General features: G+C 39.4%; 1 protein-coding gene across 1 annotated transcript; it reads right to left on the reverse strand.

Annotated features, from left to right (window-relative positions):
* Positions 1 to 239: 239 nt before the first annotated feature.
* RPL11 (ribosomal protein L11) lies at positions 240 to 7,326 on the reverse strand. The gene is made up of 5 exons (XM_056795584.1): positions 7,186 to 7,326; positions 4,040 to 4,190; positions 2,899 to 3,005; positions 870 to 2,414; positions 240 to 311 (listed from the first exon to the last, which is right to left on the reverse strand). The coding sequence occupies exons 1-4, from the start codon at positions 7,189 to 7,191 to the stop codon at positions 2,241 to 2,243; spliced, it is 438 nt and encodes a 145-aa protein (XP_056651562.1). The 5' UTR covers positions 7,192 to 7,326; the 3' UTR covers positions 240 to 311; positions 870 to 2,240.
* Between the last annotated feature and the right edge of the window lie 10,214 nt (positions 7,327 to 17,540).

Below are 17,540 nucleotides of genomic sequence, written 5' to 3' on the forward strand. Positions count from 1 at the left end.
CATGATCTAATATAACTCTCACTTCATAGGAGGAAACTGAGACCCAGAGGACATGTCCAAGATCACAAATATGGTCAGCAACAGAGGTGGATTCACCCCAAGTGCTTAAATCCAAATCCAGTGCTCTGTCCACTATACCAGTGAGAATTCTGAATGGGTACTGCCATCCAGAAAGGTCGGTCGGTCCAGTCAGGTACTTGAACATGGGCTCCTCCCACAGAATACAATACAGCATAAACTTCAGTGATCATTTTATTGATCTTTTAATAGAAAACAGGTCTTTATTTGCCAGGAAGGATGATGCCATCATACTGCAAGAGAAAAGATGTTGTTTTTTTTTTTTCAGAATCAGAGGTAAAAGGAAGGAGTTTTACAATACCTAGTGTATTTGTTTATCCAAACTGGACACTGCCTCTCAGAATCTGTTTTCTTTTGTAACTTAAAACCAGCAAAGTCAATGGATTACTACCATAATACTGTATTTGATTCAGTCTTATGTCTTAAAAAATCCCCACAATCCCTTTTCTATAGAAGGCTACACCAGTTAAGACACACAGGGCAGGTGGCAACTCCCAGTCTCCTGCTGAGACAAGCTACTCTCTCTGGTTTCTATCTTTATTGGGACCAGAGGTTCCTAACCTTCTTTCTCATGGACCCCATCTGGCAATCCGGACCCAGAGTAACTACTTTCAGAAAAATATCTTTATGTACATAATTGGCAAAGCTGAGCTGGGCCATCCTCAGTCTCCAATATGTCCCTGTAGGCAAGCCTTTCTTAAAAGAAAAGCTCACCAAGGGCTGAGCTTACCAGTGCCTCCCCACCTTTACGCTTGAAACCCAGGATGCTGCTTGGACAAAAAGACTCTTACCTTCTGCTGGAACCAGCGCATGGCTTCCTCTTTGCCAATTCTGTGTTTGGCTCCAATACAGCCTGTCCTGCGCTTCTTGTCTGCAATGCTGAACCCGGGTCTGCCCAGCACCTATTCCATAAACAGCCAATAATCAACTTGCTATCAACAAGATTGAAGCATCATCTAGAAACTCACATGGCTAGGAAAGCTGGAGCCCTCCTCCAGCAGAAAAGCAGGTCCTGCAGCTACCAATCTGTTTCCCCAAACTAGCTTTAAGTTTCTTAACTATAAACGAAGGCACTGGATGGGATGTTCAGTGTTCTTTGGAGAACGGAAGGGCTATGATTCCACATCACCAATCCCTCCCTAGTTTAACTCCCACAGACAGCACAGGTCCTCAAAAATCTCAAAAATATGCCAAGCTCTTCCTCAATGCCCACTTTCATTTCCAGCTTGCAAGGTATTTAGCAAACCAGCATTATTCATGTGCATATGGAATCCGGTTAGGAAGCAATAATCTAACCAGCCTATGAGCTAAAGACACCTGGCTAAAAAGGCAGAAATGCAAAAAGGGCTGGTTCTGACTCTGCAATTAATCACAACCCACTTTCTACAGTTTGTGACCAAGTACATTACTCACAACTAAGAGAGAAAGGGGAAAAGGGGGAGTTCAAGTATTATTCTCATATTATACACATGATAATGGTTCAGAGAATTTAAATGACTTACTTAATAAGGCATGAACTTCTGCACCTACCGGAGCATTGAGCCAGAACAGAATCATGGAATAAGGCTCAGACTGGGCTCCCCTGTTGGGCTCAGCTGGCCATGAAAGTCATTAGAAGGTACAAGGGCATGGAGAGCCCAGGAGCAAAGAAGACAAGATGGGCACAAATGAAGGGTATTGGAGCAAGTCATAGAGGCATGAACTAAGTAGGAAAGAAGGGAGAACCCAGGTCTTCTGAGGAAGATTGCATTTAAAAACCTGACGTTTTCAAACTCCAAAGGGAGTTTGAATACCTCCTCCTGACTTTTCCAGACTTATCAGTGACCCATTCTGTACTGTATTTACAGTCCAAAGGGATATTTGTAGAATTGAAAACATTTACAACCACTGGATAATACCTCATTTTATCGACTGGGACCGGCTGACCTGCCCAAGGCCATAGTTTGTTAGCCAATTGCAAATGTTAGCATCCCAGCACCACTGTTTACTATCTCTAAATAGTATGGGAGTTGGGAATAGAGATGAAGGCTGGTAACTGAACTGAACATACATTCCATTGTACCTCCCTGATGAGAACTTTGTTAGAGGAGATGTTGGATTCCCTTCACAGAAAGGGGGAGCTGCTAAATGTCACCCCAACACCCAGAGAACAGAAGCAAGAGCTACAGAATGAAAAGAGATGAAATGTAAGAGCCCATACATACCACATAGAAGTCCAAGCCATAGATGCCAATGCTTGGGTCGTATTTAATGCCCAGATCGATATGCTCTTGGATCCCAAAGCCAAAGTTACCAGTATCTGAGAAATTATTTTTCCTTAACTCATATTCTCGCACCTGAGAAAACACAATAATCATAAATCATGCCAATACACAGGGTTTACTTTTACTTGCCCCAACTTGGAATATCGCCAGTCAGATGAATGAGTTGGGACTCCCCTCCTTCCATTTCAGTGCTTTTCTTTCTCAAAATAACCAATAGCAATGGAATTAAAGCTTGAAGGGCCCTCAGAGAAAAGCCAATTCAAATTTCTCATTTTGGAGATAAGAACGACTGCCCCATATATAGCACACCATGAGTAAGAATATCAGATGTTCCCCCAAAAGACAGGGAATATGATATGAGATTCTGAACTATATGCACCATATCTGAAATAGGAGGAAAAATGACTGGTATCTTTTCATTAAATTCTAAGGGGGGGTGGGGGGGGGGAGAAGAGAAGTTCATTAATTAATCAATCAAATGAATGAATCTTGAAGAAAAACTAGTCAATACTAGTCACTGAACAACTTAATATGTAGTTTGAGGATCAAGTCTAACCTTCAGGCCCTTCTCCAGAATCTCTTCGGCTTTGGCCCCTCGGACTGTACAGTGAACAGCAATCTTCTCATTTCTCCTGATTCCAAAAGACCTGACGGTGTAACGAGCTGCAGGACAGAGGGTCAACAAGGCAGTTAGCAGCCACAAAGGGAGTTTTTTGTACATTAACCCACCTTTTCCCCAATGCCACTGTCTGGTCTAATATGGCAAAAGAGAATAATAAAGGAGCCCAAATACCAATCTCCCTTCCTTTTTGAGATTCAGAAAATCTAAGGAGGAACTTTTAATGGTATTTCCAATCCAAACCCTTCATCTTACACAGGAAGAAACCCAGAGACTATAGCATTCACTTGCAAAGAAGTGAAACCAGAACCTACTCCTATCACTCAGCCCAGCACTTATAAAATTACATTTCCCTGCTTTCTGACAACTATCTACAGCTAGAGTTGATTTATTATATAAATGCATATATTTTACTAAGTTTCCCAAGCCACCTACAATAGCCAAAAGTTCAAAGCAAAGACCCCCCCCCCCTAAAAATTTCTCCCAGACATGTGGACAAACAGAAAGTGACAACAAAAACAGTAACCTCACTGAATGTATTTAACCAACAAGCTCATTAAAATCAGAAAAAGTCCCTATGAGCAAACTGTATTATTCTTTAATTAAATATATGCTCTCTATATAGCTACACAGAGAACCACTTTAAGTAAGAATACATCTAAATCATTCACTGCAGCAAATCAAAACTCCCTCCTGGTATCTTTAAAATCTAAAAAGTACAAGTGACAGACTGGACAGAATTATGCTTACATTATGCCAAGATTGAAACTTCTACTCCCCTGAACTCCTACACCCTCTTGACCTTTATCACTTTTAAATAAAAACAAACACCTCACCTTACCTTCCATCTTAGGATCAATACCTATCTTGTAATTTTTAAACAAGAATTGAGAAAAAAAGTCACACAACTCAGCAGAGAGATCAAAACCCAGGCCCTCTGTGTCTCTTAAATCCAGTCCTCTTACCACTACACTAATTTCTCCTTAGAAAAGTCTGGCGTTGTTTACAGATCTTGAACTGTAAAGGTAAAAAGATCAAGCCTTGGAACACTGCCTCTGCTCATTCTGACTTCAATTACCTTTGGAGAACACTGGAGTTTGGCCTGTGAGCTGCTCCAACACTTTGGCTGCCCGAGTCAGCCTGTCTCCACTCTCCCCAACACAAATGTTGAGGCATAGCTTTCGGATGCGCAGTTCCCGCATGGGATTTTCCTTTTCACCCTGATCTTGCTGCAAGAGAAAAAAACTGCATAGGTTAGTACACTGACCAAAGTTTCTGAAATGATCACAATGGTGTCCACAACATCCCTGCCAGGAAGTTTTAAAGAAAATCCTTACCTCTGCCTTAGAATCAATACTGAATATTGGTTCCAAGGCAGAAAAAAGGATAAAGGTTAGCTAATGAGGATTAACTGACTTGCCCACAGTCACATAGCTTATAAAGTGTTGGGAGGCTAAATTTGAACCCAGAACCTCCCATTTCCAGGCCTAGCTCTCAAGTCCACTGAGCCACTTATGTGCCTTCACACCCCACTGCTAAATAACTTCAAAACCCTTGTTACACACATATTGTCAAGTAACAAATTCCCAAAATGACCACAAATGTCTCAATCTGCACCTGAGCTAGGCAGGCTAGAAGTCAAGGAAGATTCATCCTTCCTGAGTTCAAATCCAGTCTCAAGACACCCACTACCTGTGTCTCCCTGGGCAAGTCACTTTACCTATGTGCCTCAGTTTCCTCATCCATAAAATGAGTTGAGGAGGAAGAAATGGGAAATTACTCCAATATCTTTGCCAAGAAAACCCAAATGTGGTCACTAAGAGTTAGCCATGGTTGAAAAACAATGAAACACTGAATCTATCAACTATTAATTAGGAGGTGGGTAGCTTGTTTTTTACAGGAGTCTTTGGAATCATGATTAGCCTTCACACCAATCAGAATTTCTAAGTCTTTCAAATATATTTACAATGTCATTACTGTATTTTTTCTCTTGGCTCTGCTTACTTCACTCTACATCAATTCATAGGAGTCTTCTCAAAATTTATAATTTATCTCAGAAATGACCTTTCTCTAAAGGTCACATGATTACACTCCCCACAACATAACCTGCACTCTTCATGTCACCAGCTATTTCCAATGCCTGCTTCTTTTTTATGTTGAATTTCTACCTGTTCTTTAGAAACTCAACTCAAATATCTATTATGAAGTTTCCTTTTGTCCCTTCTCTGGTAAGTTAGCCCTTCCCACTGGACCTAGGAAAGTTTTTTTTTCTAGCCCTAATACATACATAATACCACTGTAATCACTAGTAATGTCTTAGCCATCTACTAGCAACTTGAAAAAGGACTGACATTTCCTAAACTTTTTAACTCCTCCAAGAAAAGAATTCTCCAGAAAAACTTGATGTTCACCTGACTGAAAGGACAAAAAATGGGTCTAGAAACTAAGCTTCTTTTTACTGGGTCTTGAGGTTACAGGCCAAAAAATATAATGTATTTTCTCTTTTGGAAAGGGAAGGTAGTTATTATTAGTGTCACCATCAAGCCAAAATACTTGAACAGAATTAAGGATGTTATACATATTTCTTCCTAAATGATCTGTATCCCTTAAACCACTTGATTCACCACAATCTCCAAAACTCTGAAAAGGCCCCCCCTTGCAAAGGAAATTAAAGTTCACTTTCCCTACATTTTCTTCCTTTTAAAAACCCTTACTTTTCCATCCTAGACTCAATACTACATATTAGTTATGAGGCAGAAGAGTGGCAAGGGCTTGGCATTGGGGGTTAAATGACTTGCCCAGGGTCACACATCTAGGAAATATCCACCTAGTCATCCTTCACTCCCTGTATTTTCACTGACTACCCCCACCCTAGGCCTATAGTGCTAGTGACTTCCCTCAGGTTCCATATAAAATTCCATGTTCTTGAAAAAAACCTTTCAAGATCCTCTTTAATACTATTGCCTTTTCTTTTGAGATTATCTCAAAGTAATCCTGTCTGTACTTAGTTGTTGACCCCAACTCTTACTTTCTGTCTTGGAATGGATACTAAATCAAAGATTACAATATGATCTTAAAAAAAAAAATCAGGAAAGGCTTCTGTAGGAGTTGGCACCCAAAAGAGGCTTGAATGAAGCTTTTCCATTCTTTTATTTAACCCTTACCCTTGGTTTTATATGAGTATTCTCTTACAATAAAAAAACTTACAAGTTTTTACACTACACAGATGTATAACTCAAGGGAGGAGGGAAGGTAGAGGGAAGACAATTCGGACCTTTTAATGGTGGAAACCATGGCGAAAAGTATTATTACATATAAATGGGGAAATAAAATATCTTTGAATTTAAGGTTTTAAAAAAGACAAAACCCCTTACTTTCTGTCTTTGAGACGTTGTGTATTCCTTCCAAGGAAGAAGAGTGGTAAGGTCACACAGCTAGGAAACCAAATCTGACTATCCACTATTCTATCCAGCTGTTCCTGTACATAGTTTTTGCAAGTTGTCTCCTCCATGATATTTGCGAGCTCCTCGAGAGCTAAGCCTATCTTTTACCTATTTTTGGCACTAGTGCCTGGAACACATACTTCATAAACGCTTAATCAGTTGAGACTCCCAACTACAAGCCAAGAGCTTTTTCGGCCACACCAGAGACTCTTCCACGCATACAAACATGCCCGTGCAAGCCACCCCTGCCCCATAGTGAAGTCCTCCAAAGCACTTCCATGCATCATCTCCCCGAGCTTCATTCTAGCCTAGCCCCGAACTAGGGCTCTATGTCTCAGTCCCATTTCGCAGATGAGGAAACTGAGGCCGCAAAATTAAGATGAGTTGCTTGTGTCACACAGCTAGTAAGGGGTCAGTCCGAATTCAACCAGGGGAAGTTCGGAGAGATCCAGATTTCCCTGCACTTTTCCCGGATCGTGTGCAACCGGCTCCCGAGTCCAGTCGCCCCTCTCCTCCTCCTCCCCGCTCCCAAGGGAGCCTGCCTAGCAAAAAAGAGAAGGAGGCCCGGAGACAGCCCTTCCGCCTCCCCCCGAGGCCTCCTCGGTCCCGACGGTCTGGAGATTATCCTGGCGCTCCAGGCTTAGGAAACTTTCTCTGGTCCTGCCCACGGGACGGACTAGGACCCGAGACCCTGGCCGACCAGGGCCGCAGCACCAACGGCACCGCGGCGGGGAGGATGGAGACGGATGGCAGTAAGAGACCCATGCCCGCAGCTACTTACCGCCATGGTGGTGAACCGGAAGAGAGGAAAGAGCTTCCGACCCGGAGCCTTATGGGACGGGAGGCAGCGCCAACGCTGACCACAGAGACAGAGAAATCCTAGAGAGGCGAGGACGAAGGGGCGGAGAATGTGTGTGGCTCCCCTGCTGCTGCTGCTCCTGCCTCCTGGTGGATGCCAGGAGCAGGACCTCCGGGGAGCGCAAATCAAGTCCAGGCTTGATTTTCGTGAACAGAGCGAAAAGGCTTGACGGTCCCCTAAAAGAGGTACTCAGTCAATGCTGATTGATTGATTAAAGCAATAAAAGCCCTTTACAACTATCTTTGGTAATAAATAAATTTAAAACTGTCCTTGGAATCATCTCTTAAGAAGGTTTTGATCTAAAAGACAAATCACAGCGGAATTAGAAAAGCAGAATATAACGGTCTTATGTCCGAGAGCATAAAGAGCTGGTTCAAATTTATATAATTAAAGAAAACACGTAATGATCTGGGTGATTCTGTGTATGCTAATCAATCACTTTCCCCTCCTGGACTTGTTTCCTTCTCGGTAAAAGGAGAAACTTGAACTAAAAGATTGTTGTCTAGTGCCGATATCCTGCTCTTTTCTCACATTCTGTGTTCTAAGGTAGGAGGTTCTTAATCTTTTGAGTGTTGTAGGTCTCTTAAATGCGTGCTATTTAAAATTACAAAGGAAAACAAACTGGACGTCTTGAAATCTGTCTACAGAACTTAGGTTAGGAACCCTTTTTCTTTTTTTAAGCCCTTCCCTTCCCTCCCCTCTTAGATACTGTATGGGTGAAGTGACTTGCCCAGGGTCACACAGCTAGGAAGTGTCTGAGGTCACATTTGAACCCACTGAACCAATATTTGAACACATTCTCTGAATGACCTTGCTGCTCCCAAAAACCCTTTTTCTAAGGTCCCTTCCATCTCTACCATTTTATGTTCTAAGTGCGCCCTGGGCTCTAATACACTGTATTAAAGACTCCACCTGGCTCTGACATTCTGTGTTCTAAGGGCTCTCTCAGCTCTGACATTGTGCTCCAAAATAGTCTAATATTCTATTCCTATGATTTTCAATATTGTGGAGTGCCATTTGTATTTTCAATATAATAGGACACGGCCAGACCTGAGGCAGTCAGAGGAGTCAGTCAAGCCAAAACATGAAAGTGAGGAAAGAGAGCATTTAGAAAATAGTTATCCTTTCCACATCTCTGAGGCAAGGGGACCAACACCCCAGAGATCTGAAACCCTCAGAACACTTTTGACCCTCCTTTCCTACCAGAGAAGTCTAAAATTTTCCTTTTTCTTTTATGAGGAATTTATAGTGCCTTATTGTAAAATATGAGTTGTGTGCATTTCTGAGTTTCTAAACTTCTTTGTTGTCTGCTGGCCTTCATGTGTTGTCTGTGGCTTCTGCAAAATTAAAAAAAAAAAGTCTCATTTAATTTCTTCTTATATTTTTATGTGTGTATATATATATGCATGTATATAATTTTTATACCTGCAGTATATAGAAACCCTGATGGGGAAAATTGCAATGTGAAAGGGATAATTGTATTTGAACTCATCAAATTAGAATTTATGGCCTAGTTTTCCAAACTTTCTTCCTTCCTCTCTCCCTTTTCTCTTCCTTCCTTCCTTTCTTTCTTTTCTCTTGTTCTTTCTTTCTTTCTTTCTTTCTTTCTTTCTTTCTCCTTTTATCTTTCTCTTTTATTTTTTTCTTTCTTACTCTTAATTTTTCTCTTTATCTTTTTTACTCTTTCTCTCCTTTTCTTTCTCTTTTTCTCTCTTTTTTCTCTTTCTTACTCTCATTCTTTCTCTCACCTTTCTTTCTTTCTCTCTCTTGTTTCTTTCCTTTTTTTACCTTTTTTCTCTTTCATACTCTTTCTCTCTTTTTTCTTTCTTTCTCTCTTTTTTCCTTTCTTTTTTCCTTTTCCTTTTTCTTACTCTTGTTCTTTCTTTCTTTTTCTCTTTCTCTCTCTCTTTCTTTCTCTGCCCCCCCCCCAGTAGTCTATTTCTCTGTTTCACCTTCACTCTTTTGGACTCATGTTTTTTTCTGAATTCATCAGAATTGTAAAGTCTTTCAGAAATCATTTTCCACTACAGTCTTATTATCATTATATAAATTGTTCTCCCAAGTTCTGCTTACTTTGATTTGTGTCAGTTCACAGATGTCTCTATTTCCTTTGAAACTGTCCATTTAGTCATTTATAGCATAATAATATTCCATTACATTTATTTACCTATAACTCAGGCAATCTGGACTTGCTCCAAAGATCCTTCAAGATGCCTTCATGTTAGACCAGGCCAACCCTAGTAACATATCATTTGTTTAGTCATTTCCCAATAGGAAGAAACTTCCTTAGTTTCCAAGCTACTGTGAAAAGAAGTACAATAAAGATTTTTGTACATTAGATTCTTCCATTCATTCTTTGATGTCTTGAGGGTACATGCCTAGTAGTGACATGGCTGGGTAGAAGGAAGGAAGAAAAAAAGGGACAAAACAGGCATTTATCAGGCACATACTGTGTGCCAAGCACTATGTTAAACCTTTTATAAATATTATCCTATTTGATCCTCACAACTTCTTTGGGAGGTAGGTGCCAGTATTAACACCAATATTATTTTATAATTGAGGAAATTTTTTCTTTTTCTTTTTTTTGTAAAGATATTTTGTTTTAACAATTAAATGTAATAATGATTTTCCCTACAAGTTTTCTGTTTATTTCACTCTGCATCAATTCATAAAGGTCTTTCCAGCTCTTTCTGAAATGATCCTGTTCATCATTTCTTACAGTACAATAGTATCCCATCATCATATGCCACAATTTGTTCAGCCATGCTCCAATTGATGGATATCCCTTTAGTTACCAACTGCCACCACAAAAAGAGCAGCTATAAATATTTTTGTACAAGTAGGTCCTTTCCCCTATAATGGAGGAAATTAAAGCAGTGAATTTCCCAGAGTCTCACATCTAATATAAGAGAGTAAGAGAGGGAGAGAGAGAGACAGAGACAGAGACAGAGACAGAGACAGAGACAGAGAGACAGACAGAGAGACAGAGAGAGACAGACAGAGAGAGAGACAGAGAGAGAGAGAGAGACAGACAGAGACAGACAGACAGAGACAGACAGAGAGACAGAGACAGACAGACAGACAGACAGAGAGACAGAGAGAGAGACAGAGAGAGAGAGAGAGAGAGACAGAGAGAGAGAGAGAGAGAGAGAGAGATCCTTTGTCCTTTGGTAATTGGCTGGTTGTGAACAGTTAAATTAACCTATTTGAGTTAGAAGGTATCTTGGAGATCATCTAGTTCAACCCCACCCTAAGTTACTGAGTCCCAGAAAAGGGAACTGATTTGAGAGAAGAAGAGATGGAGTTAGAAAAAGAGCGGGGAGGATAAGGAGAGGGGGAGGAAGAAGGAGAGGGGGTAGGGAAAGAGGGAGAGGAAGAAGGGGAGAGACAGAGAGACAGAGAGACAGAGAGAGACAGAGAGAGACAGAGACAGAGACAGAGACAGAGAAAATGCCTTGGTTTTGAGTGTCTGTGATGATATTTTGCAGCTACATAATGCCAGGTAAGGTCATTGTCTTTCTGGACCTCAGTTTCCTCATCTGTGAAATGGCAAGTACCTGATTCCACTTCCGTTACTAGCCATGTAACCAGAGACAAATAATTTTATTTCTGAACCTTGCTTTTCTCAGTATGAAACAGTGATATTATCTATGGTACCAACTTCCCTCACAGGATTGTGGTGAGGCTCAGGATGAAAAAAGTAAAGTACTTTGTAAACTTTAAAACATCAACTTTACCTTAAATGTACCTATGTAATCAGATGAAACTGGTATTCCTCATCTGTAAAATGAGTTAGAGAAGGAAATAGCAAACCATTCCAGGTTTTTTTGGTTTGTTTTGGTTTTTTTGGTGTGTGTGTGTGTGTGTGTGTGTGATCCTGGGCAAGTCCCTTATCTCTGTTTGCCTCAGTTTCTTCTTCTGTAAAATGAGCTGAAGAAGGAAATGGCAAATCTTTCCAGTGTCTCTGCCAAGAAAACCCCAAATGGGTTTACAAGGAGTTGAATGTAACCCCCCCCCCAAAAAAAAGACTGAACAACAATAAACATCAAGAGTAAGGGGAGAGGTGGGTTTTTTTAGGGAGTTGGGAGCTCAGTTTTACTTGTTAAATTTAAGGCATGATATCCCAGTGGAAATGTAGGACTGGGACTCAGGAAGGAGATTGGGACCACATATATAGATTTCAGGAACTAGCCGCATAGACCTGATAATTGAACTCAAAGGAATAGATGAGCTCTCTAAGGAGCCTACTACAGAGAGGCAGTAAGCCAAGTGGTTACCACATTGCACTTGGAGAGAAGGATCTCACCTCTGACACCAGCTCCCTATGTACCCTGAACAAGGGTCAGAGTCTTCATCTGTCAAATGGGAGTCACAATCTTGGTCCTTATCTCATGGCTTTGTTGTATCAAATGAGATAATGCATTTAAGTGCTTCACAAACCCTAAAATGCCAATTATTATTGCCTGAAGCCTGAGGCGTGGGAGGAGGCATTTATACATTTCACACCATTTCCCCTGCCTAGGAAAGATTATTGCCTTCAAAGTTCAGCTCCTGGAGCTGAGGGTCTATATGAAGCTTTTTCTAATTCTTCCCAATTGTTTGCTTCAATTCCTTGTTCTTCATTTTGTATATGCTTATCCCCTAATTGAATGTAAGCTCCATGAGGGCAGGTGATATTTCATTTTTGTCTATTTCTCCCCACCCACCTTTGTAATTCCAGCCAGAGTTCTGTCACAAAGCCAGCCTTTAAGAAATGCTTGTTAGGGGCAGCTAGGGGGCACAGTGGATAGAACAGTAGGTGTGGAGTCAGAAGGACCTGGGTTCAAATTTGATCTCAGACATTTCCTAGCTGTGTGATCTCTAAATAAGTCCTTTAACCCCAATTGCTTATCCTTTGTCTTTCTGTCTTAGAGTTGTTACTAAAATAGAAAGGAAGGATTTTAAAAAGATGCTTGTTGCTTGATTAGTTCATGTAGAGAATGCTGGAGTTAGTCTTGGAAAGGGGGTTCAAATTCTGCTTCAAATACTTACTAGTTGTAGGTGCCTCAGTTTCTTCTTCTGCCAAATGAAAATAATACTACCTATTTACCTCAAAAAGTCATTGTGAGGCTCAAAAAAGATAAAGTATTTAAAGGGTCTTGTAAAATTTAAACTGCTATATGAATGTCATTTATTATTACAGAGGATTTATTTGATAAATCAGGCTTGAGTCAAGTAGCCTTTGTTTGAAGGAGAAAGGAAAGGAATAAATGTATTAAATGCCTACCCTGTATTTGGTATTGTGTGCTAAGCCCTTTACAAATATAATCTCATTTGATCCTCACAACAACCCTGTAAGGTGAATGCTATTATTATTCCTTTGGGGAAATTGAGGCAGACAGAGGTTGACTTGCCCAAGGTATCTGAGTCTGGATTTTAACTCAGGTCTTCCTGACTCTAGGACCTTTGCTCTGTCCACTCACTGTACTAGTTAGCTGCCATCACTAGCATTTCTATAGCATTATATATCAGACATTGTGCTTAGTACTTTGCAAATATATCATTTGAAGACCTCTAGCCTTTTTAATTTATATTTAAAATTTTCTTTAAAATATTCAGTATGTACAGGGGACAGCTAGGTGGCTCAGTGGATAAAGAACCAGGCCTGAGTTTGGGAGGGCCTGGGTTCAAATTTGACCTCTGATACTTTCTAGCTATATGACTCTTGGCAAGTCACAATCCCAATTGCCTATTCCTTATTGTTTTATGGTCTTGGAACTGGTACTTAGTAATGATTCCAAAACAGAAGGTAAGGGCCTAAAAAAAAAATTCAGTATGTACTCGTTTTGTTGAAATTACTTATATTAATGAGATTATAAAATTTAAACCACACTTTTATCACATTGGACCTTAAGGTATGCCTTGGACAAACAGTCCATTTTTCCAAGTCTTTTCTTGATTATAGTCCATTAGGGTTTTTTCCCTATTGCCATCTGAAATCTTTGGGATAGCTTTATTTTTTAATTTAATTTAATTTAAATTTAATTAAAATATTTATTTTTTCTCTTTCTGAACTCCCCGACTTAGATGAACAAGAAGTAAGTAAATAAAACCTTTATAACATATTGAGTCAAGCAAAGCAAACTCTAGCATGTTCCCAGGTTGTTTATGGCGCTCTGCATTTTGATTCTATTACCTCTGTATCCAGAGGAGGGCAATATACTTCTTTATCCATCCCTTGGACTCATGGTTAGTCATTTCATTGATCACTTTTTCTTTATAATAAGACCTCCAGTCTTAAATAGAGAGGTGGATAACTCCAGAATTGTTATTCCCAAAACTGGGAGAGGAGAGGAGTGAGATAGGCAGCCCCCTGAAGAACACTTTAATTTTTTTAATTTTAATTTTGGGGTTTAAAACCTTTTTTACTTATCAATTACATATATTAATAAATTTCCACACACATTTTCTTAAGTTATATGATCAAATTTATCTTCTCTCTCTTCCCTTCCCTCTCTGGGAGCTGTCAGGTGATTCAATCTGGGTTATATATGTATTATCATGCAAAATATATTTCCATATTGTTCATTTTTATGTGAGTAATCTTATAAAATCAGAACCCCCAAATATAAACCGAAATAAACAACTGAAAAATCGTATGCTTTAATCTGCATTCTGACTCCAACAGTTCTTTCTCTGGAGGTGGATAGTATTCTTTGTCAGAAGGCCCTCAGAATTGTTCTGGATCATTGTATTGCTGAGAGTAGCTGATGGTTCCACAATATTGCTGTGACTATGTACAATGTTTTCCTGGTTCTGCTTATTTCTCTCTGCACCAGTTAACGTAGGTCTTTACATTTCTTTCTTAAATCATCCTGTTCATCATTCCTTATAGAATAATAGTATTCCATCAGCATTATGTACCACACTTTGTTCAGCCATTCCCAATTGGGGGGCATCCCTTTAGTTTCCAATTCTTTGCCACCACAAAAAGAGCAGCTATAAATATTTTTGTATAAGTTGGTCATCCCCCCTACAGACCTCATAGTACTATTACTGAATCAAAGAGCATTATTTTGTAGCCCTTTGGGCATAATTCCAAATTTCCCTCCAGAATGTTTGAATCAGTTCACAACTCCACCAGTTATTAGTGTCCCAATTTTGTTATATCCCCTCCAAAATTTATCATTTTCCTTTACTATCATATTGGCCAATCTGATAGTTGTACATTGGTAACTTGGTGTTGTTTTGATTTTTATTTCTCTAATCATGAGGGATTCAGAACATTTTTTCATATGATCATTGATAGTTTTGATTTCTTCATCTGAAAACTGTCTATTCATATCCTTTAACCATTTATCAATTGGGGAATCACTTGGATTCTTATAAATTTGACTTAATTATTTATATATTTAAGAAATGAGACCTTTATCAGAGAAATTTGTTATAAAATTTTTTTCCTAGTTTCTTATTTCCCTTCTAATTCTGGTTGCATTGGTTTTGTTTGTAGAAAACTTTAATTAATATAATCAAAATTATTCATTTTACATCTGTAATTTTCTCTATCTCTTGTTTGTTCATAAATTCTTCCCTTCTCAATAATCTGACAAATGCTAGATTGTTTTGATGATTACTGCTTTATAATAGTACAGTTTAAGATCTGGTACTGCCAGGCCACCATTCCTCATTTTTTTTCCTACTAGTTCCCTGCTATTTTTGATCTTTTGTTCTTTCAGATGAATTTTGTTGTTATTTTTTCTAGTTATATAAAATTTTTTTTTTATGTTTTGTGTTTTAATCACACTAGACACCATTCCCCCCAAATACCCAAATAAACTTCCTTACAAAGTTCATACTGTGAAAGGAAATTCTTCATTCTCTTTGTCTATTCTGAATTTGTATTTGTGAAAAGGGAATCCTTTGTTCTCTTTGCCTAGTAGGAGTTAATACTTTGGAATAACTATAATTTAAGTACCCTTACTTAGTACCTCACTAGAATGAAGACAGAATTAACTCTCTTTTTTTCTACTTTTGAATTAATCAACAAAAGCAAATACACCCATATTTAATCCTAAAGTAAGGGAAGTCCACAAACTCTTACTCCTAGGAGGAGAGTTAACACCTTTAGAGATAAGAAGCCAGCAAGATATTTGGAAGAGCTCCACCCTTTTTTCTAACTCAACCAGCCAGAAACTTTTGAATTCTTTTAGGAAACCACCGTAAAAGCCACAAAATCCTTGGGCTGGTAGTCTGGTGAAGCTGAGTCTCATGGAGAATGTCTCCTGGAGATAGGCTTCAAGGAAACCTCATTGGAGACTGCAGTGTGGATCCTGACTTCCACTTAGACTCTGACTTCTGGACTACTTGGTTGAATTAGTGAAAAGGCTGACTTCCTTCCTAGTTTCCTAAGAAACTAGCTTCCATCTTGGAAGAAGCCATGTGATTATTCACTACCTGGTTACTCATTACCCTCCTGGCTGAGGACTAGTATAGGTATTTTCTCTAACCTCTTTTACATTTCTCTTCTTCATTGTTTCCCCTCTATTTTGGTAAATAAACCGCATCTAACCATTAAATTTAATCTTTACAATACCCTGAAATGATTCTTAATTATTTATTTTTATTTTATTTTTAAACCCTTACCTTCAGTCTGGTTATTAGTTCTAAGACAGAAGAGTAGCAAGGGCTAGGCAAATGGGATTATGTGAGTTGCCCGGGTCACACACCTAGGAAGTATATGAGGTCAGATTTGCACCCAGGTCTTCCCATTTCTAGCCCTGGCTCTCTTAGCTGCCCCCTGGAATGACATTTGATATGTGAAGATAATTTTGATATCTCTACTCAATTTAATTAGTATTTATCCAGGTCATTGTGATTTACTGTGTATCAGTATATACACTAAAATAGAATTAACTGAGTTATGTTGGTTAATGCTATAAGAATAAGAGTGTGAAGGTTGTGACTGATTAACTCACCACATATGGGTGACATTTTTCATGCATCAATGATTATGTTAATTGTATTTAATATATCAGATAGATTCATAATGTATTAGTTAGGCCCATTTTAAGGATTTATCTTAGCTTATGCTGCTGTATTAGCACTATCCCACATTCCAAATGTAGTACTAGAAATAGAGCTCATTTGCCTCTCTGGTGACTCACTGCTGCCCACTCCCTAAGTGATCTTTGCTTTACAGCTTCCCAAAGATCCCATCACAGGGCTCTTGAGCTCCAGGATGTTGACCAAACCCTTGCTGAGATGACCAGATGGCTTGCAGAAGGCTCCAGACCTTGCTGACAGAGTCTCATGACTTGTGGAAAGTCTTAGGAAAATCCCTCCCAAATACTACTGACAGGATATTAGTAATTGATGGCCTGTGGAAAACCTGCTGACAAAAGTGGTTACAATCAAATGTATGTACCCCTTAGTACACGTACTTAGTCACTTGGGTTTTCCCTGCTTCTGGAATTGATCAATCATGAATTGTACAACCTCATTTTATTTTAAGTATTTTCTATTTTCTATAAATATTTGCTACCCTCAAACATAAGGGGCCTTTGACCATGAAGGTCTTGTATCCAATTAATTAGGGATCATCAATCTCCCTAATAAATTGACTATAATAAGAGTTCTGCCTCAGTGTACCTTTGTTACTGATTGGATTATTCATGGCCCACAGATGAGTGAACAGGTTTTTATTGCTAGAAAACAATTAAGACCCAGAAACACAGGTGGGCAGTAATACAAGGACCATTCGGGTACAATTTTCAAATCTTGTCCATTCATAATCAAATTCCTTGTCTTGGACCTTATTAGAATCCTTTTCTTGGATTCATAGGTTATTATGGCTCAAAGGAGTCTCTGAGGCCATTTGGTAGTCACAGTATCATAGATCTAGAGGGGGTCTCCAAAATGACCTAATCCAATCCCCTTATTTTACGCACGAGGAATCTGAAATTTAGAGAGACTTGCAAAGAAGTAAAGTAAGGATTTGAATTTAGGTCCTCTGACTCCAAACTTGCCATCATTTCCACTGTGCCAGACAGCCTTCTAGCTTTAGCAAAAATTCCCTCATTTTATAGATGGGGAATCTGGAGCCTTTGGTAATATCCTCTCCTCTAACCTACTGGTAGCCCCTATCTCATTATCTGTAGCTCAGTGTAGCTCAGTGGATTGGGCGGCTGGGTAGCTCAGTGGATTGAGAGCCAAGCCTAGAGGTGGGAGGTCCTAGGTTCGAATCCGGCCTCAGCCACTTCCCAGCTGTGTGAACCTGGGCAAGTCACTTGACCCCCATT

This window comes from Monodelphis domestica, chromosome 4 (genome assembly GCF_027887165.1).
Source record: "Monodelphis domestica isolate mMonDom1 chromosome 4, mMonDom1.pri, whole genome shotgun sequence".
In the NCBI taxonomy this organism is placed as follows: domain Eukaryota; kingdom Metazoa; phylum Chordata; class Mammalia; order Didelphimorphia; family Didelphidae; genus Monodelphis; species Monodelphis domestica.

Bases quoted from the DNA above. Each gene is read 5' to 3' on its own strand.
- RPL11 (XM_056795584.1), bottom strand. The intron at 3,006-4,039 runs GTAATTGAAGTC...TCTGTCCTGCAG, and splicing joins AACTCCAGTGTTCTCCAAAG to CTCGTTACACCGTCAGGTCT. The intron at 2,415-2,898 runs GTTAGACTTGAT...GTGTTTTCTCAG, and splicing joins TTCTGGAGAAGGGCCTGAAG to GTGCGAGAATATGAGTTAAG.